This window comes from Musa acuminata, chromosome BXJ2-11, assembly GCF_036884655.1.
Source record: "Musa acuminata AAA Group cultivar baxijiao chromosome BXJ2-11, Cavendish_Baxijiao_AAA, whole genome shotgun sequence".
In the NCBI taxonomy this organism is placed as follows: Eukaryota; Viridiplantae; Streptophyta; class Magnoliopsida; order Zingiberales; family Musaceae; genus Musa; species Musa acuminata.
This window is the reverse complement of record NC_088348.1, coordinates 33525268-33547560: the sequence shown is the minus strand read 5'-3', so window position 1 is coordinate 33547560 and position 22293 is coordinate 33525268. Positions and strand designations below refer to the sequence as shown.

General features: G+C 41.3%; 3 protein-coding genes across 3 annotated transcripts; 2 read left to right on the top strand and 1 right to left on the bottom strand.

Annotated features, from left to right (window-relative positions):
- Positions 1-7347: 7347 nt before the first annotated feature.
- On the top strand, positions 7348-9251 carry LOC135627145 (premnaspirodiene oxygenase-like). Its single transcript, XM_065133137.1, has 2 exons — positions 7348-8331; positions 8413-9251. The coding sequence occupies exons 1-2, from the start codon at positions 7435-7437 to the stop codon at positions 9034-9036; spliced, it is 1521 nt and encodes a 506-aa protein (XP_064989209.1). The 5' UTR covers positions 7348-7434; the 3' UTR covers positions 9037-9251.
- Positions 9252-11496: 2245 nt separating this feature from the next.
- LOC135627640 (cytochrome P450 71A1-like) lies at positions 11497-13621 on the top strand. The gene is made up of 2 exons (XM_065133771.1): positions 11497-12480; positions 12955-13621. The coding sequence occupies exons 1-2, from the start codon at positions 11539-11541 to the stop codon at positions 13570-13572; spliced, it is 1560 nt and encodes a 519-aa protein (XP_064989843.1). The 5' UTR covers positions 11497-11538; the 3' UTR covers positions 13573-13621.
- Positions 13622-19546: 5925 nt separating this feature from the next.
- LOC135627230 (premnaspirodiene oxygenase-like) lies at positions 19547-21448 on the bottom strand. Its single transcript, XM_065133245.1, has 2 exons — positions 20467-21448; positions 19547-20385 (listed from the first exon to the last, which is right to left on the bottom strand). Exons 1-2 carry the CDS (start codon positions 21361-21363, stop codon positions 19762-19764), a joined length of 1521 nt encoding a protein of 506 aa, XP_064989317.1. The 5' UTR covers positions 21364-21448; the 3' UTR covers positions 19547-19761.
- Positions 21449-22293: the final 845 nt, after the last annotated feature.

Sequence of the window (22293 nt, the reverse complement as noted above, 5' to 3'; positions counted from 1 at the left end):
AAAAAAAGGAAAAATCAAGTACCACCATCTACGACAACTCACTCATATGGATATCTTAGCCTAATAGTTAAAGGCAAAGAGTTTGAAAGCTCGTAAATATCAAATTAAACATCAATATAATGTTGGAAAACAAGAAACCCAAATGCCTATAATATAATATAATATAATATAATATAATATTAATTAAAGAAAAAAAGGTAGCCTTGTTGCGCCTATTAGAGGAGATTATATCCCTGTTTATAGGATGACTAAAGCACCCGATAGTTGACACCTCAAAATCCTGGTTTGTTGAGGATTCAACCTCCTGCAAGCTTAGCAATGTTTTTAGCAACACCCACATATGTGAGAAAGTAAATTCTGCATTGGCTACTTGCAATCGATTCATTCCAATGGTTCACCTTATAAACTTGGGTCGCTTGATGGTAATGTTTCACGCAAATGATGCAACACTTCATTATTTTCATAATATAAGGACTTTATACTTTTTTTTAATATAAATATTCATATGATCTTTCTAATATATACGTCACTCTTTAGGAGAAAGTGGTTAACACCTTTTTTTTTGTTTTATATAATATATATATATATATATATATATATTAGTAATTAGAAGATTTAACTGAAGTGATAAAGTATCTTTAAGCTTTCGAATTATGCACAATTTCAAAAAATTTACTGACGACAGCTAAAAAGAGCGATGTTATGAGAGGAGTGCATAAATGGTTGTCGTATATTGCTGTCTCCGAAAAGGGTGCTTTGAACCCTTTCTCATCTCACATGTGGACTCCTTAGACACGATTATTGGGATTTCTCTTGGTGGCATACTACAGAGTTGATAAAACCAAGTATTCGAACGCTGCAGATGACCATTTCAAATCATAAATCAGATGTTCGATGGAAGGTGAGTTACCTCAAGAAAGCCTACTACTATTTTATTTGATGGGGGGATTGGATTAGACTAAATAATGCGACTCATCATCGAAAAAAAACAAGAAAAGCAAGCAGATAATTAGAGGTCGGATTCTAACAGGAGAAGAACTATTAGGGATGTACTGCGGGTTGGACACCATGGATTGGACAAGTCGGATGGGATATGCACCAAGAAAACCCATCCCCATCTGCTGACTGGTACCAACACTTGCACCATTAATGAGCCCTTGTCCTACGCTCCCCCAAACTTGTCATATACGAACGCCATCCTCTGCCCTTTCATCTCTTTCTAATTCCTCTTCCCACCATTTCTTTTACCTTTTCATGGTGGTGGATGAACTGCTGAAGAGTAGAGACCTCGAGAGGATTGCGTACTTCTCCCGACGCCACACACACAAAGAGAGAGAGAGAGAGAGAGAGAGAGAGACGGAAAAGGGTGCAAAGACTTAATCGTTACTATCATCATCATCATCACCTCCGCCTCCTCCTTTGAAAGGAATAACAAGTGGAGGAGAGGAAAGGTGGCCGATCCTTCAGCTGACGGAGTCGCAGGCCACCCGTCCGGGGTCAGTGTTTTGACTTCATCGGCGAACGGGAAGACATGTCAACGTCACAGAGTTGAGCTCTTGGGGAAGCGTGCGTAATTTGTTTAACGCATCTTCCCCTCTTTTATGTGCTTGGGATCGACGAGACCTGAGGTTTTTGCTGGATGCATGCACTCAATCGCTGGTTGTCATTTTGATGAATAGGAGCTTTAGCTACCACTTCCGAGTTCCGAGCAAAGCCGAGGCATATGAAGCAATCCTGTGTGCCTCGATCTCAATAGATATGCCGTAAGTTCTCGTACTGATAAGAATAACAAAAGACATGCCGTTGCAAGATATTGACTTTGGTTAAAACGGGAGGATAAGAAGAAAAGGATGGCACGGATGGGTAGAGGAGGAAGAAGAAGAGGGAAGAGGAGGGGGGTTGTGTGGGGGGGCCAACCTGGGGGGTACGAGCAAGGGGGGGACAAAACGGAAGCAAGGAGAAGTGGGGGCGGGGAGGAGTAATTACTTGTCGCGGATGCGAGATATGCGTCCAAATAAGAGGATGTGTCTACGTACCATCAGCATCATGGCAGCACGTCCCTCTGTTTTGGCCCTTCCCTGTCTCCATGCTTCGCCCACCCTCCTACTCCTCCCCCTCCTTCCCCGAAGAAACATGGGATTAAACGCGAACCACTCCTCTGGTTTTTGGCCTCCTCTCTATCCATTATTATATGACAAGAGTCATGTCTAATAACTGTGCTTCTTCTTATTCTTCTTCTCTCTCTATCTCTCTCTCTCTCTTTCTCTCCTTTTTTTATTGCATTTATTATTATGTTTGCTTTAAGGAAATTTCTGGTTACTTTATTTTTGAAAAATAAGAACAATAATATTCTGTTAACACAAACAAAAACAATACCATAGGTCATTTCATCCCTAAAATTCTTATGAGACTCTTTGTTTTTTACCACTATTCCTAACCACTTTTACTAGCAACTCAACGACATCGACCATGAACTTGTCCCGATAGAAAGCTAGATCATCTCTTGTTGGTTTCCATAAACTTCTACACGATAGCCACAGCTTCCTTTGTTAGGACCAATTAAGCATCATCAGTACTGTTCCTCGAGGTAGCAATCTATCGTTCTTATCTTCTTCTTCTTCTTCTATCTTCTCTATGGATGAGTTTGATATTTCTTCTTGTTAGATTCCATACAACATCCATATAGTAAGCAGAGGCCTTTCATGGGGTGAAGCATCATCAGGACTGTTCTTGGAGGTGGCAACATTATTGGAAGACGGCGGCGTGGCGGAAACAACTGTGTCTGGGACGCATGTCGACAACTGCCCTTCGCTTCTGCGGCAATCAATTGTACAAGACATGCACACAAAGTGACAGATCGTTTCATCGATATGGAATTATGTGTGCTGCCAACATATTCGCCATGCACAGTTTACATATTGCATTCCATCGGCATGCCGGCAGAACATTCTTTTTCTGGGAACCCACCATCAAACAAGCGATTAATCTTACCCATTGAATAAACACGAGACTAATCTTGCTTATTGTTTCTAATACTATATATATATATATATATATATATATATATATATATATATATATATATATATATATTATCCCATGTTAGTTAAATTGTATATAGATGGTGTAACTGTTGACTTACAAAGAAATGATACGAAATAAACAGTGAAGAGTAGGGACAGCCATTGTCGTGATCCGGAAGAATGCTCTTGCATTTAAGTTTCGTTGGCTTCTCCTGTTGCTCTCTTCCGGCCAGGAGAGCTGGTACTGTACGTGAACACCACCGTCGATAGGGATATCATTTTGCTACCTTCATGCATGAATCCCACCAAAGAGATAAGAACCTATTTCCTTCGCAAGGAGGCACAAACCGACACCAGATTAATTTGCATCAAATTAATTGGTACGGTGAATGATCAATCAAGGTAAATGTAAGCAGTCAGCATGTAAACTTGACGACGTCAGGTCTGACGATGCTTGTTGGGATTATAATTGACACTGTCTACGCAATGCTGCACAGCTTTGTAGTACGAGGTGGAAGGAGTCACACACTAGTATCCGAGTTTTGAACCACGTAATCTTAGTCCCACAGACCTATATATATATATATATATATATATACGTAGCGAAATTAGTGACTCGCAGCGATGTTTCCTTCCCCAAAAACATGGAGATTTGAAAATCGGTAAACCATCGCATTGATCTCTGTTCTCCGATTAAAATCAGAATTTAAAGAAAATAATAATACGTCAAATCTTCGATTAATTCCTAAATCGAATTTATTATTGGCCAGCACAGGCCTCGCATAGCTTCTGCCCATTCCATCCTCTCTCTCTCTCTCTCTCTCTCTCATTTGGGCCCTAATTCGAGTGACATATTTGGCGACACGAATGGGAATTCCAATAGTTTATGGCGGCTGCAGCAGTTACAGCTCGACTGGTGATGCAATAGTGACGATTGGTACCGAGATCATGGGGATGTCATCCGTGAATATCTAATTTTGATCGAGTACATGACACGTCGACATATTTTTAACATACGAATATTAGAGTAAATAGATCATGGATTTAACGTCGACCTTGGCTTATGATGTGATTTATAATTGAACCCAATATTTAACGTCAACATGGTCTATGATGTGATTTAGCATACGAATATTAGAGTAAATAGATCATGGATTTAATGTCGTCGACATGGCCGGCCTATGATGTGATTTATGGATCGACTGGTGATGCGATAGTAACAATTGATCTCCAGAAATTTTTCCCAAGCAGAAGGGCTGGCTGACCATCGAGGTATTTTAGCATGCGAATATTAGAGGAGATAGATAGATCAGCATGGGCCATCAGAGGCTGCGTCCGTTTGGATTTTGGCCTTACTTGATTGGATAGAAAGAGGGGCAACAGGAAAAAGGGAGGACCCCACCCCACCCCACCGAAAGCCATCCCTCGGTCTGGTAAGTTTGGTGGTGCGTCGTAGTTCTTCTACCATCTTTCAACCCGGAAGGCCTTTGACTCGATCTGTCGGCACACCAATTAGTCGATGCTCGAAAGAAAACCAAAGGGTTTGGCTCGTGTAATGACTCGATATCATTCCCACTTGCAGAAACGTAGGGAGAAAGAGTGTTGGAAACGAGAGCTCCAACGGCAGCAATAGCTTCGAGTGAGATGCATTTATTTTGTCTTTCTATCTTTAATTCAACAATTGGTTCCCCAAATATTTGGACCGCAGCACGACCATTAGATGTTGTGAGCTGGACAAAGGAACAAATTTCCACAGACGTGAGTTACCGTTCGTCTACGTCCAGCCAGCTTCGAACGGACCCGTGGCCACGAGGCAGCTTCAGCTCCCTTCCGTGCCCATCTTCCTCTTCTTCCTCATCTTCACCAAGAGAGTGTGTTCGCCAAGTTCAAAAGCCCCAAGGCAAGACCACCCCCCCCCCCCCCCCCCACGGCCCAGGGAATCTGCCTCTCATCGGAAGCATGCACCACCTGGTCCCGCAGCTGCACTTCCGCGCACTCCGCCACCTCGCTCGCAAGCACGGCCCCCTCATGCTCGTCAGGATCGGCCAGGTGGACCTTGCGGTCGCCTCCTCACGTGAAGCCGCCTACGAGATCTTACAGAAACAAGGTGCCACCTTCGCTTCCCGTCCCGAGCTCGCCGCAACGCAGGTGATTCTCTATGGCGCCTCCGACATCGGCTGGTCCCCCTTCGGCCCTTACTGTAAGCAGCTGCGCCGGCTATTCTTCACGGAGCTACTCAGCGCCAAGCGCACCCGTTCCTCTCCTCCGTCATGATGGAACTGACCCATGAGCTGATGAGAGACATCTCCAGGTCAGAAACAGCACCCGTCAACCTGAGCGACAAGCTGTTCCGTCTCTCCAACGCCATCGTCTGCCGAGCGGCGGCTTCACCGTCGGATGGACAGAGGTCCAAGGCGAGATGCTCGAGGAGGGGATCCCAATGAGAGGTATAATTCTTTATTTTTTTCTTAATAATTTTAATTTATATTTTAAAAATGTTTAATATTATAATTATAAATTATAAATTCTTAATCCCAATCCCATCCAGAGGATCCCGATAAGGGGTATAATCTTTTTTATTCCTTTTTTAAACAATAGTTTTGATTCATGTTTTTAAAATCTTTAATATTATAATTAGTATAATTTTTATGATGCATGATAATATTTTTATTTCAAAAATTTATGATTAATAAATAATAATTTTTATGAAGCATGATAATATTTTAATTTTAAAATTTTATGATTAATAAATAATAATCTTACATTAACTCATCTAATAATAATAATAAATAACTCACGGAATTATACTGTGACTATTGATTGCTCTTCTCCCTCCCAACATTAGTGTGTTAATTATATATGTTATAAACTTATTGTTGAAAGCAAAGAATCTCAACCTTCCTTAAGAAAACGTCACATATGTTTAATTCTACCGAAATTCTTTTTATTTTTATTTTTGGTCTCGTTGCTGCTTTCTGAATTGGATTCGGGCTTCTCAACTTTGTTTTAAAGGTTATCCTCGTGACATATATATATATATATTACCATAAAATTGGAAACCTCATATTCTTAGTCATTTAAAGGCAAGCAAGATGAGGGCGAGTGCTCCTTGAAAGCAAAGCCTATCATTTTTTGTTATAGCGACTCTCCCTAATTTGATAACCACAACTCAATACTCACATTTATTAGTTAATACTTGTATATTCTCAACAATCAATAAATAATATTTTATATTGTAGAAATATTATTCTCTTAACTGCAAGTCTCTGATATGTCACATTTCTTTTCAAATCTTGCTTGAAATCTGAAATTAATTTGAATGAAGAAGTGAGTGAGTTTTATGGAACACTACGTTTTATTTCTTTCGAGCACTTTTGATTTGAGAAAGAAATCCATCATAATTTTACATCTCCAATATTTTTTTTTAATATAAGAACATTAATAAACTTGTCTTCTTTTGAATGTGATTAGTCTTTTAAATCTATTGGCATAGCTTTAACTCTCTCTCTCTCTCTCTCTCTCTCTCTCTCTCTCTCTCTCTCATATTCTCCGATGACAGAACCTCCGTTCTTGGAGGGCCAACGCTAAGAGTTTAACGTTTAACTCTGATAAAGAGATAGATATATTCCTTCTTCTACTGAGACTCTTCAGCCAATTTGATCCTCTATCGAGCAAGAGGAGGATGGAGGGCAAAGCCATCCGTCCGTCTTTGGGTCATCCAATCAAGTTTGCTATCATTGCAGCTGTTGTTTGTGGATCCGTTGATCGAGTCCCGACTTGTCGGCCCTCATATTTTTAGCCTATCCGCTGGTTTGGTCACACATCAGAAACCAACCAAACCCTTTTATCATGCATTATTGCACGGCCACGCCAAAGTCCACATGCGACGCACTGGTGATTAGCTGTTCTGTTCTCTCCAGATTAACCTTTTTTATATATTTTGAATTATAGCTTCGAGATGTGATATATAAGTCCAGAGGGTTTCGCCATTGCATTAGAGGTGGAAGCATATGAATCGTGGAGGTATGGGCGCCTTCTTTTTACCCGGCTTCTATGTTGCATCCCTCTCTGTGTCTCCTTAAGAGACCCACACCGATACCGACGTAAATATGGCAAACATAACGACGTTGAAATGGAGATGCCGATATGGGTGCTGGCGCATAGATAGTCGTCGATATTGGAGATCCAACACTATCTGCCTGATCCGTCTTTGATTGACTTACAGTTGATACGGATGGATGCAACCCACCCTGATTGGATCTGATTGATGCCGTCGCCAAAAGATTTGTCAGTTGGACACACCAACCAGTTTCCATGTGTCACCATGAGGTTTACATGCGATTGCCCCAACCATTATAAGATGTCCAAAACTGGCTTTTGACGTAGGTGTCTTCACCTACGCATCCACTTCATGGATCTGCTTCAGCTCCCTTCCGTTCCCATCTTCCTCTGCTCCCTCCTCTTCTTCCTCGTCCTGACGAAGAAATGGATCGCCAAGTACAAAGGCCCAAACACCAGACTTCCCCCCGGCCCGTGGAATCTGCCTCTCATCGGAAGCATGCACCACCTGGTCGGGCAACTACCCTTCCGCGCACTTCGCCACCTCGCTCGCAAGCACGGCCCCCTCATGCTCGTCAGGATCGGCCAGGTGGACGTTGCGGTCGCCTCCTCACGCGAAGCCGCCGAGGAGATCTTACAGAAACATGGTGACAACTTCGCTTCCCGTCCCGCGCTCGCCGCATCGCAGATCGTTCTCTATGGCGCCTCCGACATCGGCTGGTCCCCCTTCGGCCCTTACTGGAAACAGATGCGCCGGATCTGCTTCACGGAGCTGCTCGGCGGCAAGCGCACCCGATTCTTCTCCTCCATCAGGATGGAACTGACCCATGAACTGATGAGAGACATCTCCAAGTCGGAAACAGCTCCCGTCAACCTGAGCGACAAGCTGTTCCGTCTTGCCAACGCCATCATCTGCCGTGCGGCGTTCGGTAAACACCGTGAGCATCGAGAGTGTTTCGTCTCGATCGTCAAGGATACGTACCAAGTCCTCGGAGGTTTCTGCTTGGCCGACACGTTTCCGTCGCTCAAGTTCCTTGACGTCCTCACCGGTGTCATGTCACACATGCACCGGCTTCACCATCAGATCGATGAGGTCCTAGACGAGATACTCAGGGAGCACCAGGATGATGCCGTCACGGGCGACGATGGTGGGCGAGTGGAGGACTTGGTCGACGTGCTGCTGAGGCTTAAGGACGATCCCCGGCTGGAAATTCCCTTGACGATGGACAGTATAAAGGCTGCGATCTTGGTGAGGCCGGATCAACTCCTGTCATCTTAATGCTAATCAAGTATTCTTGTATAACGATCTCCACGTCCTTGCCGCGCGCAGGACATGTTCGCGGCGGGCACCGAGACCTCATCGACCGTCGTTGAATGGGCCATGTCGGAGTTGATCAGGCACCCCTCGATCATGGAGAGAGCGCAAAAGGAAGTGAGGGAAGCTCTGAAAGGAAAAAACAGAGTCGAAGAGAGTGACATGGATAAGCTAAACTACATGAAGCTAATTATCAAAGAGACGCTAAGGCTTCACCCATCAGTCTCGCTGTTACCAAGATTGTGCAGGGAGACCTGCGAAGTGATGGGCTACAAGATAGAAGCCGGCACTCGCGTCTTCGTCAATGCATGGGCGATCTGCAGGGATCCGCAGTACTGGGACGACGCCGAGAGCTTCAAGCCGGAGAGGTTCGAGGGGAGTTCCATAGATTTCAAGGGATTCGACTTCGAGTACTTGCCGTTCGGAGCTGGCAGAAGGATCTGCCCGGCGATCGACTTCGGGCTGACCGTGGTGGAGCTCGCCCTGGCTAATCTCCTCTTCCACTTCGACTGGAAGATGCCCAATGGAATGAAACCCGAGGAGCTCGACATGCGTGAGAAGATGGCACTCGTTGTACCAAGGCAAACCGAGCTAAAGTTGCTTGCTACTTCAAGAATTCCTGTCCCCGCTACTATCTGAAAGTTGGCAGGAATCAGATGATTAGTGCGTGAAAAGGACGTGTGCTGGTATTCATATGTTTCTTTGGGTTTGCTGCTGATCGATCCATTTAATGGAAACTCGGTGATGTATGTATAATATTTACTTGGTAATGGTTTAAGTTTGTGAGTTGTTAAGAACGTATGTATGCATAACATCTTCATATAATTAAAGTTGTCACATACGAGCCCTTCAAATCCTATGGAACATTATCTGATGTTGTCTCCCGTGGAGGCCTCCACAAACTGACGCGGCCTTCTTCTTCTGCCATTTCTTTGGAAATCGAAGTAGTTAACCTTACTCTTGAATTATTTGATCAATCAAATATCTAACCGTGTGTTTATAATTATCGATTCGTTGAAACGTTGAAAACCATTTCGCTATTACGGATGAGGCTCAACATAGAATTATCTTTTTCTTGGCTTCATTGGTAAGCTGTCATATGATGTGAATCACTGTTTGGCGGCCAAGATATAATAAATGTGAGACGACAAAGTCATGGTACCAAATGGGGTCGTGTGATGTGATAATAATCTCCCCAATCAATAATGTGATCTCAATTATTGAAGATAATCATTTTGAACACACTCATGTCAATCGAGAAAGATGGATCGCTTTCCTATGTCAGTGATAGGAACTTTTTTTTCTTTTTTTGGTGACCCTCCATGGTTAATGGCTGAACAATGTAGTTTTTTGTTTGGAGAATTTTTTGGAGTATAAAAGTGAACTATCATAAAAAGTTGGACAAATTTTCTCTAAAAAATTAATTTTTTACCTAAAAAAATCTAGGAAAGAATAATTATTATGAAGATGGTAAATTTTCCATGGATCTATACTTGTATGCTGTATTATTATGAAGCTTTCCTGATATATAGGTAAATTCATCAATCTTCTTCATTCAATTAAAATTCTGGTGTGCAATTAGGAATAACAAATAGAGATTTTTTGGACAGATTATTATATTTCATATGTGTATTTAGTCGTAATTTTTACTACAGATGTAGCAGTAGGTGTCATGTAGACGGCTTACAACAGAAAAGGGAGATTGATAGGAAATTATCACACTGACTCAAACTCCAATGATACTGAAAATAGCACAACATCGATTCCAGCATCAATATCACACTGATAATTTTTTGATTGGATCCATGATTTTAATGTCGATCTAATAATAGTTTAAGACAAAAACTCTCATTTGGATTGTCACGAAAGAATCCAGTTTTGAATTGTAAAGTGACTTGTAAATAAAGTTTCGTCTGTGCATACATTTTATAATTATGTCAGTCCATTTTTTACTTGGAAAAACATATTTCTTTTATAATTATCGATTTGTTGAAGCGTAGAAAACAAGGTTTTGCCTATACCATTTCACTATTACGGATGAGGCTCAACATAATTATCTTTTTCTTGGCTTCATCGGTAAGCTGTCATATGATGTGAACTACTAAACGTGAGAGTACAAACAAATGGGGTCATGTGGATAACTATCTCTCCAATCAACAATGTGAACACAGTCATGTCAATCGAGAAAGATCAATCGCTTAGCTATGTCTGAACAATGTAGTTTTTGTTTGGAGATTTTTTTTTATAGTATAAAAGTGGATTATCATAAAAACGAATTTTCTCTAAAAAATTATTTTTTACCTAAAAAAAGAATAATTATGAGAGATAATAATGGAGCTTCATGCCATTTTTTTTCAGTGAAGTACAAGATATAAATCACTTACAACTCTAATTCTATCAAATAATTGTTAGTTATGTCGAGTCTTCATCTTCTTCCGTCTATCCATTTTTTTTAGATAATTTTTGAAAAAAAATATTTTGAAATTTCTTAGCATCAATATTTTCAAAAATTTTCGTAGAATATTTATTTATTTATTTTAAAAAAAGATGACATTATCCTCCTTGTGATCTATCACGATCAATTTTGTTTTAGGCTGACAAAATTTCTTACTGTAAATCGGAAATGAATGAATGGCATGATGAATAATTTGTGGGATAGGAAGATCAAATTCCAATATCAGCCATATGTAACTCCACCTAATGCTTTCTTTTGTCAAAATTTCTGTGGTTTCATTCAGGACTCTGATACGTATTAGTGTTTCTGCATCATCTAATCCTTGCAGGACTGGGATCGACAAACTTCCACGCAGATTGTGACGGATATCTGTGGCCTCATCACGATTCTCTCGGGAACATTTCTCCTCGACGTGACCAAGGACATTGCTGATGGTATATTCCTCCTGTGGCTCGTTTAGATCCTAGTCATCGACGACGTCACTCTTCACAATGTCGAATGGGGGTGATTTGACTGATGGGTCTACCGCAATACGGAAAACTTGTGATTTCAAAAGACTTGGTGTGTAGGACCTACTGGGAAAGACACTCAAAGTCGGAACTTCTTAGCTATCACCACAAATAGCAATGCATTAGAACGTCCCGTCCCGACTGGAGTTTGTTTGGAGCAACAACAAACTACGAATCATGGCAATGTCTTCCTCGATGCCTCTTCTCCTTCCCCCATCGCCACTGCCTACACTCTTCGTCATACTCGTCCTACCTCTCTCTTTACTACTGCTGCTCCGTCTAGGACTCAAAAGAAACAACCTCCGTGCAAGGACCCATGGCATGCCCCCTTCCCCGCCCAAGCTTCCCTTCATAGGCAACTTCCATCAACTCGGCTCGCACCCTCACCGCTCCCTCCACGCCCTGTCGCAGAAGCATGGCCCCCTCATGCTGCTGCACTTGGGTCAGGTGCCAACCCTCGTGGTCTCGTCGCCGGATGGCGCCCGAGATGTCATGCGCAACCACGATCAAGTCTTTGCCAGCCGGCCTGTTCTAAAGCCGGCCAAAGTCCTCTTCGACGGGTGCAAGGACTTGGGCTTCTCGCCCCACGGTGAGCACTGGAGGCAGCTCAGGAAGATCTGCGCCTTCCACCTCTTGAGCTCCACAAGAGTGCAGTCTTATCGGCTCATTAGGCAGGAGGAAGTGGGTTTCATGATCCGGAAGATCTCCTCTCAAGCTTCGCCGACGACGAGCGTCGACATGTCTGAGATCTTTTACTCCTTCGCCAACGATATGTTATGTCGAGTTGTTTCGGGGAAGTTCAACAGAGAAGAGGGGAGGAACGTGCTGTTAGGCGAGCTTATCCGGGAGTTTTCGGTGCTACTGGGCAAGTTCTACGTGGGGGACTACTTCCCATGGCTGGGTTGGCTGGATGTATTGTTTGGCTCTATGGAGAGAGCCAAGAAGACCAAGAAGAGATGGGATGATTTGCTTGATGGGGTGATCCAAGAACACGAAGATCGATCAGCTGAAGGTGATGATGGCGAGAGGGACTTCGTGGATGTTCTGCTCTCTCTTCGGGAGGATCCAGGAGGGAATCATGCTCTCCTGACTCCACAAACCATAAAGGCACTTCTGATGGTATGATTCCTCGTCCTAAATTATAAGTGATATATTCATTGTTCCAATATTTGCTTGCTTTTATACGGATAGCACATATAACTAATGACAAATTATAATTCGTTTCATAAGAAAGCGAGTGATGTATGTCTGTTGATAACTTTCTTGAGTTTACTGTGTGTTTATCATATTGTATTAATTATATTCGTATGTTATGCCCTCAGGCAAGTGTGTGTTTGTCGTACGCTATTGTGGCGTATTATTATTTTTCACGTGTTACGACGAGTATAGTGAACCAATTTCTTTTACATGATAGGGAACCCTCTCTCCAGATTGCTACATCCAAACTAGAGCAATCTAAACTACTCCCATCCCCCTATTTAGGTATATTGTGGTGCTTATTTCATCAGTGAGAAATGTGGATACTACAATCTTGCAGTGTTTATTTTGAGATTCATCAAATGATCTCATTTTTTCAACATTATCGACTTGCAGGATATATTCAGTGGTGGTACCGAGACATCATATGTTACCCTGGAGTACGCCATGGCGGAGCTCGTCCGGAATCCAAGAATGATGGCAAAATTACAACACCAAGTGCGAGGGATAGCGAGCAGAACAAAAGGAACGGTGAAAGAGGAGGATTTGGACGAGATGGCCTACCTGAAAGCCATCATCAAGGAAGTATTACGTCTGTACCCGCCGGCCCCGCTATTGCTTCCACGAGAGCTACTGGAGGATTGTCAAATACAAGGATACAACATTCCCAAGAAAACACGAGTGATCGTGAACGCATGGGCCATAAGCAGAGATCCAAGCCATTGGGAAGCACCTGACGAATTCAAACCTGAGAGGTTCATGGGGGACGGTGCAATGGACTTCAAGGGAAACGATTTCGAGTTCATTCCGTTCGGAGCAGGAAGGAGAATTTGTCCTGGAATGGGCTTTGCAAATGCCTCTTTAGAGCTCGCACTGGCAACCCTGGTTTATCACTTTGATTGGGAATTGCCTGGTGGATTGACAACGGAGGATTTGGACATGAGTGAGGCTTTTGGGATAATGCTCCAGAGAAAACAACGACTGCATCTTGTTGCTAAACCATGGAGTGTTTAGCAAGAGGAGCAGCAGCTCTAAGCTTCTCTCTCTCTCTCTCTCTCTCTCTCTCTCTCTCTCTCTCTCTCTCTCTCTATATATATATATATATATATATATATATATATATATATATATATATATATATATGTAATTGAAAAATATTTATCCTTGTATGCTTTGATCTAAACTGAACAAAAAGATGGATGTTTGTCGTTTTGGCAGTCCGTTCAGAATTGGTCTCTTACGGCCAAATATCCTAATAAAGCTAATATACGATGTTACTTATTGTGGATGAGAAAGGGAGAGGGTGATGCCGATGTGATCCTTTCGCTCAAATGCCAATGTTTGAAGCTGAAGGAGTACCATCAAACAAGTGGAGGCCAATTTCTGCAAGGTTGTTGTTATTTTCTATCGAGGGAGCCATGCAAAATCTCAAGAACTTTTAAACAATCCATCTCCTTTGACACTTTAAAGTCAGAGTATCCTTTATTATGAGATTAAAATTTCATAAGCTTTGAAAATAGAAGAGAGAACTCAAGTTTGTGTTCATGTGTGTGCATATTCGTTGTCCTTGCGATGGTATGAGTTGAATCACGAAAGATAATTGGAAACTATGTAGTGACAGAGGATATTCTAATTTTGAATTTATATGCCTGTCATTCATAAATTTTAAATTTTTTTAATTTATAAACTTGTACTCGACAACATAAGCTAACTTTTGTTTTCTAATTTATTTTTAAATTTATTATCTGTTTTACTATTGAAAGTAATAATAACATCTTTTTGTGTCATTACCAAGTCCAGAGGGTTTCGCCATTGCATTAGAGGTGGAAGCATATGAATCGTGGAGGTATGGGCGCCCTCTTTTTACCCTGCTTCTATGTTGCATCCCTCTCTGTGTCTCCTTAAGAGACCGACGTAAATATGGCAAACATAGCGACGTTGAAATGGAGATGCCGATATGGGTGCTGGCGCATAGATAGTCGTCGCTATTGGAGATCCAAACCTATCTGCCTGATCCGTCTTTGATTGACTTACAGTTGATACGGATGGATGCAACCCACCCCGATTGGATCTGATTAATGCCGTCGCCAAAAGATTTGTGACGGGACGGGACGTTCCAATTTATTGCTATTCGTGGTGATAGCTAAGAGGTTCCGACTTTGGGTGTCTTCCCAGTTGGTTGTACACACCAAGTCTTTTGAAATCACAAGTTTTCGGCATTGTGGTAGACCCATCAGTCGAATCACCCCCATTCGACATCGTGAAGAGTGACGTCGTAGATGACTAGGATCTAAGCGAGCCACAGGAGGAATATACCATCAGCCATGTCCTTGGTGTCGTGGAGGAGAAATATGTCCCCGAGAGAATCGTGATGAGGCCACAGATATCCTTCGTCACAATCTGAGTGGAAGTTTGCCGATCTCAGTCCTTCGAGGATTAGATGATGCAGAAACACTAATACGTATCAGATTACCTGCCTTCAATAGTCCTAAACGAAACCACAGAAATTTTGACAAAAGAAAGCATTGGGATTGGGTGGAGTTATATATGGCTGATATTGGAATTTGATCTTCCTATCCCACAAATTATTCATCATGCCATTCATTCATTTCCGATTTACAGTAAGAAATTTTGTCAGCCTAAAACAAAATTGATCGTGATAGATCACAAGGAGGATAATATCATCTTTTAAAAAAAATAATAATAAATATTCTACGGAAAATTTTGAAAATATTGATGCTAACTATAAATTTCAAAATATTTTTTTTCAAAAATTATCCTAAAAAAAATGGATAGACAGAAGAAGACGAAGACTCGACATAACTAACTATTATGTGATAGAATTAGAGTTGTAAGTGAATTTTATCTTATACTTCACTGAAAAAAAATCATACGAAACTTCGTTATTATCTCTCATAATTATTCTTTTTTAGGTAATAATAATAATTTTTTAGAGAAAAATCGTTTTTATGATAATCCACTTTTATACTAAAAAAATAAAATTCTCCAAACAAACACTACATTGTTCAGACATAGTTAAGCGATTGATCTTTCTCGATTGACATGACTGACTGTGTTCAAAATGATTATCTTCAATAATTGAGACCACATCGTTGATTGGAGAGATAATTATCAAATCACATGACCCCATTTGTTTGTACTCTCACGTTTGTATCTTGGCCGCCACACAGTAATTCACATCATATGACTGCTTACCAATGAAGCCATGAAAAATAATTGAGTTGAGCCTCATCCGTAATAGTGAAATGGTATAGGCAAAACCTTGTTTTCAACGCTTCAACGAATCGATAATTATAAAAGAATTTTGTTTTTCCAAGTAAAAATGTACTGACATAAGTATAAAAAGTATGCACTGACGCAACTTTATTTACAAGTCACTTTACAATTCAAAACAGAAGAATATTGGATTCTTTCTTGACAATCCAAAGGAGAGTTTTTGTCTTAAACTATTATTAGATCGACATTAAAATCATGGATCCAATCAAAAAATTATCATAAATTCAAAAATAAATTATAAAACTAAAATAAATTAAAATTTATGAACGACCAACATATAAATTCAAAATAAAACTATGTCATTATGTAGATTCCAAAGATCTTTTGTTATTCAACTGACGCTATCATAAAAACAAGGAATATGCACTTGCGTGAATGCAAATTTATTTTTAAATATTATAAAATTTTGATCTCATAATAAAATATATTCTGATTTAAGTGTCGAAACATTGAATTTTCCCTTTTTTTAAAGATGAAAATATCTACAAATGACAACAAAAAAGGCATTATAATCAATTTAGCAGATAGAAAAGGTTGAAACTCATGCATTTTAATTTTCTAATCTCTCTATTTCTAAGTCATCACAAAAGAATTGCAAGCACATAGAGTGATCGTGGCAGACTTGTTTGTTAAATCACCCATTATAAATTATTTTCTTATATTTAACTATAATCAACATCCTGATTCTTATATTTTTAAAAATAGTATTGAGGTTCATATATTTACGAAAATAAAATATTTAATATTAATTCTCCTTTCATTATTAACTTCGTCAATGAAAAAAATGCACATGCTGTCACATACAATACGAATAAAAAAATAAAAAAATAAATATAATTTTATTATCTTTTAAATTATTAATTTTATATAACTTTTTGCTATGATCGATTTCCTCTTCCTCTCCTCGCCCACCAAATGACTTTATGATCGCTATGATCGATTAATTTTATATAACTTCTCGCTATTAATCCGACTCGTTTGCTGCACCTATTTGCCCATTGCACCCGCTCACCTACCGCACATGCTCGCTTGTCATACTTGCTCGTTTGTCATTCCTCTTTCCAATCTGCTTGTCTACTGCCCCATCGTCCTCACCCTGACTAATGACGACCTCAACGTCGTTAGGGAAGCTTACTTTTGCTGGCACTAAGCAAGCGTCTGTGGTATGCATGGCAACTCAAGCTGCCGGATGGGATGTTGTTAAAGGGCGTAACATTATTGGCCATCAAACTAAGCGAGGAGCGGACGACGGGGGCAGCCGATGGATTTGTCGTGCACTTGATGGTTGCATGGATTTGTCGTGCACTTGATGGTTGCAAGGTTTCAGATGCCTTTGAAGAACCATAAAAGGACAGCAGCCAAGATGCTCATGAACTACAGGACTTACTGCCTCGAGATGAATTCCTTCTGAGCCCACAGAAGCCAAACCCAAGTTTAGCCCTCTACAGTTGAAAATTAAATCTTGCTCGAGTTAAAGGAGAATTCCAAGTTGAATTTGCAAGATTTTTATGGAGATAACCAAGGTTGAAGATTGCTAGGTTGTTTAATGGGAACTGGAAATTAGCTACAAGCCATCCTGTTTGTTTGTTGAAGAAAGTTAATGTTAGATCAAAAGTAACTCGGATTGTGGTTTGTGTTTGTATGTGTGTAAACAAGAATCAGAGTGGTATACATGTGCTTAACGATCGACAAATGCATTCTTTACTTACCTTTCATAAACCAAAATTGTCCGATGCAATATGTTATAACCAAAAGCATATTATAACATGATGTACCTCTTTTGTAGATTTTCTATTGTAATGCTGGTTATTTGTTCCGATCGTTGTGTAGTTGTATAGTTTTGACAGCTTATGAGCATAAATGACAGAATCCGAGAAACTATATTTGAAAAGAATTACTATGTCAATTCGGCATTTATCACCATTTTTTTAAAGAATATTTTGATTGATTTGGATCATCAACTTATATGACATTGAAGCATTGATATTATGGTCCACAATTGTGTTGTATCTTATGCGTTACGTATGATCTAAATTTTTATGTTCTTCATTCTGCCTTAGGTGTGCATATGCCTATGCTTGTATTCTTTAGAACAGAAAGCATATTAAGAATAACTCGAACTCTTTTATACTGTAGTTGTTCTTTTAGGGGCAAACATGAATGGTTACTTGATGCAGGATTAACGGTTTCTTTATGTAAAAGTTGTAGCTTTCATGGATGATGACATCTTGGGGCCTCTAGCAATGATTATATGTTGTGAATGTTCGGGTGGAGCACATATGATTGTTTTGTGCTATTTTTGTTAGCATAATAAAAATAATTTTTTATATCAGGATTGATATTAAATACTTAGATTTAGTTTAATGATGCGTACCTTTTGATGTCATCTAAAAAGAAATCTTTATTTGATTTGTAAAGATACCGTCTTTAATCAAAGATCGATGTCAAACTGCAAAAAGGAACTAGATCCTTCTTCGTATCTTTTTCACGAGACCACCTAGATTGATGATTTAGGGAGAAGAGTTGAGAGAAAGCTTTGATCTCTCAACTATAATTTATATTCCTCTTCTTGTATTTAGTCGTTAGAGGTTTTGTTTATATATAGACAAGAGCAGAGGGCCCGATGAGTTATTAGAAGTGTTCTTCCCATCAAATTTATCTCTTAACGAATCATACTTTAAGTAAACTTTTTTTTTCTACTGACTAATATATTTCATCAAATATAAAGGACACGAAATCTAACAATCTAAACGATCAATGGGTCGATTGTAGCCTTCGGTAATGGACTTGTTGTAATCGTAGCTTTTATGCTACCAATGTCAAACTTAGTCGTAATTTCCAATTTAAGCTTCACTATCTTACAGTATGCACTATGTTTCTATTGGGATCAAAAATAGACTGCAAATATCAGATTGCAGTCATCCATGGCGTTCTCGGTTTATTTCCTTTCAAGTTTGCATATTTGGATACAACTTTTCTATCAATCATTTCTTTTTTTCCCCCATTTTCCTGTATGAAATGCTGCAAGTGTTTGTGCTATTTTCAGTATGTGTGATAACATCAACACAATGCTGGAATCAATGTTGTGCAATTTTCAGTATCATTCGAGTTTGAGTCAGTGTGATAATTTCCTATCGATCTCCCTTTTCTGTTGGAAGTTGTCTACATGACACCTTCTGCTACATCTGTAGTAAAAATTACAACTAAATGCACATATGAAATATAATAATCTGTCCAAAAAATCTCTATTTGTTATTCCTAATTGCATACCAGAATTTTAATTGAATGAAGAAGATTGATGAATTTACCTATATATCAGGAAAGCTTCATAATAATACAGCATACAAGTATAGATCCATGGAAAATTTACCATGACTTTGTCGTCTCACATTTATTATATCTTGGCCGCCAAACAGTGATTCACATCATATGACAGCTTAGCAATGAAGCCAAGAAAAAGATAATTCTATGTTGAGCCTCATCCGTAATAGCGAAATGGTATGGGCAAAAACTTGGTTTTCAACGTTTCAACGAATCGATAATTATAAACACACGGTTAGATATTTGATTGATTAAATAATTCAAGAGTAAGGTTAACTACTTCGATTTCCAAAGAAATGGAAGAAGAAGAAGGCCGCGTCAGTTTGTGGAGGCCTCGACGGGAGACAACATCAGATAATGTTCCATAGGATTTGAAGGGCTCGTATGTGACAACTTTAATTATATGAAGATGTTATGCATACATACGTTCTTAACAACTCACAAACTTAAACCATTACCAAGTTAATATTATACATACATCACCGAGTTTCCATTAAATGGATCGATCAGCAGCAAACCCAAAGAAACATATGAATACCAGCACACGTCCTTTTCACGCACTAATCATCTGATTCCTGCCAACTTTCAGATAGTAGCGGGGACAGGAATTCTTGAAGTAGCAAGCAACTTTAGCTCGGTTTGCCTTGGTACAACGAGTGCCATCTTCTCACGCATGTCGAGCTCCTCGGGTTTCATTCCATTGGGCATCTTCCAGTCGAAGTGGAAGAGGAGATTAGCCAGGGCGAGCTCCACCACGGTCAGCCCGAAGTCGATCGCCGGGCAGATCCTTCTGCCAGCTCCGAACGGCAAGTACTCGAAGTCGAATCCCTTGAAATCTATGGAACTCCCCTCGAACCTCTCCGGCTTGAAGCTCTCGGCGTCGTCCCAGTACTGCGGATCCCTGCAGATCGCCCATGCATTGACGAAGACGCGAGTGCCGGCTTCTATCTTGTAGCCCATCACTTCGCAGGTCTCCCTGCACAATCTTGGTAACAGCGAGACTGATGGGTGAAGCCTTAGCGTCTCTTTGATAATTAGCTTCATGTAGTTTAGCTTATCCATGTCACTCTCTTCGACTCTGTTTTTTCCTTTCAGAGCTTCCCTCACTTCCTTTTGCGCTCTCTCCATGATCGAGGGGTGCCTGATCAACTCCGACATGGCCCATTCAACGACGGTCGATGAGGTCTCGGTGCCCGCCGCGAACATGTCCTGCGCGCGGCAAGGACGTGGAGATCGTTATACAAGAATACTTGATTAGCATTAAGATGACAGGAGTTGATCCGGCCTCACCAAGATCGCAGCCTTTATACTGTCCATCGTCAAGGGAATTTCCAGCCGGGGATCGTCCTTAAGCCTCAGCAGCACGTCGACCAAGTCCTCCACTCGCCCACCATCGTCGCCCGTGACGGCATCATCCTGGTGCTCCCTGAGTATCTCGTCTAGGACCTCATCGATCTGATGGTGAAGCCGGTGCATGTGTGACATGACACCGGTGAGGACGTCAAGGAACTTGAGCGACGGAAACGTGTCGGCCAAGCAGAAACCTCCGAGGACTTGGTACGTATCCTTGACGATCGAGACGAAACACTCTCGATGCTCACGGTGTTTACCGAACGCCGCACGGCAGATGATGGCGTTGGCAAGACGGAACAGCTTGTCGCTCAGGTTGACGGGAGCTGTTTCCGACTTGGAGATGTCTCTCATCAGTTCATGGGTCAGTTCCATCCTGATGGAGGAGAAGAATCGGGTGCGCTTGCCGCCGAGCAGCTCCGTGAAGCAGATCCGGCGCATCTGTTTCCAGTAAGGGCCGAAGGGGGACCAGCCGATGTCGGAGGCGCCATAGAGAACGATCTGCGATGCGGCGAGCGCGGGACGGGAAGCGAAGTTGTCACCATGTTTCTGTAAGATCTCCTCGGCGGCTTCGCGTGAGGAGGCGACCGCAACGTCCACCTGGCCGATCCTGACGAGCATGAGGGGGCCGTGCTTGCGAGCGAGGTGGCGAAGTGCGCGGAAGGGTAGTTGCCCGACCAGGTGGTGCATGCTTCCGATGAGAGGCAGATTCCACGGGCCGGGGGGAAGTCTGGTGTTTGGGCCTTTGTACTTGGCGATCCATTTCTTCGTCAGGACGAGGAAGAAGAGGAGGGAGCAGAGGAAGATGGGAACGGAAGGGAGCTGAAGCAGATCCATGAAGTGGATGCGTAGGTGAAGACACCTACGTCAAAAGCCAGTTTTGGACATCTTATAATGGTTGGGGCAATCGCATGTAAACCTCATGGTGACACATGGAAACTGGTTGGTGTGTCCAACTGACAAATCTTTTGGCGACGGCATCAATCAGATCCAATCAGGGTGGGTTGCATCCATCCGTATCAACTGTAAGTCAATCAAAGACGGATCAGGCAGATAGTGTTGGATCTCCAATATCGACGACTATCTATGCGCCAGCACCCATATCGGCATCTCCATTTCAACGTCGTTATGTTTGCCATATTTACGTCGGTATCGGTGTGGGTCTCTTAAGGAGACACAGAGAGGGATGCAACATAGAAGCCGGGTAAAAAGAAGGCGCCCATACCTCCACGATTCATATGCTTCCACCTCTAATGCAATGGCGAAACCCTCTGGACTTATATATCACATCTCGAAGCTATAATTCAAAATATATAAAAAAGGTTAATCTGGAGAGAACAGAACAGCTAATCACCAGTGCGTCGCATGTGGACTTTGGCGTGGCCGTGCAATAATGCATGATAAAAGGGTTTGGTTGGTTTCTGATGTGTGACCAAACCAGCGGATAGGCTAAAAATATGAGGGCCGACAAGTCGGGACTCGATCAACGGATCCACAAACAACAGCTGCAATGATAGCAAACTTGATTGGATGACCCAAAGACGGACGGATGGCTTTGCCCTCCATCCTCCTCTTGCTCGATAGAGGATCAAATTGGCTGAAGAGTCTCAGTAGAAGAAGGAATATATCTATCTCTTTATCAGAGTTAAACGTTAAACTCTTAGCGTTGGCCCTCCAAGAACGGAGGTTCTGTCATCGGAGAATATGAGAGAGAGAGAGAGAGAGAGAGAGAGAGAGTTAAAGCTATGCCAATAGATTTAAAAGACT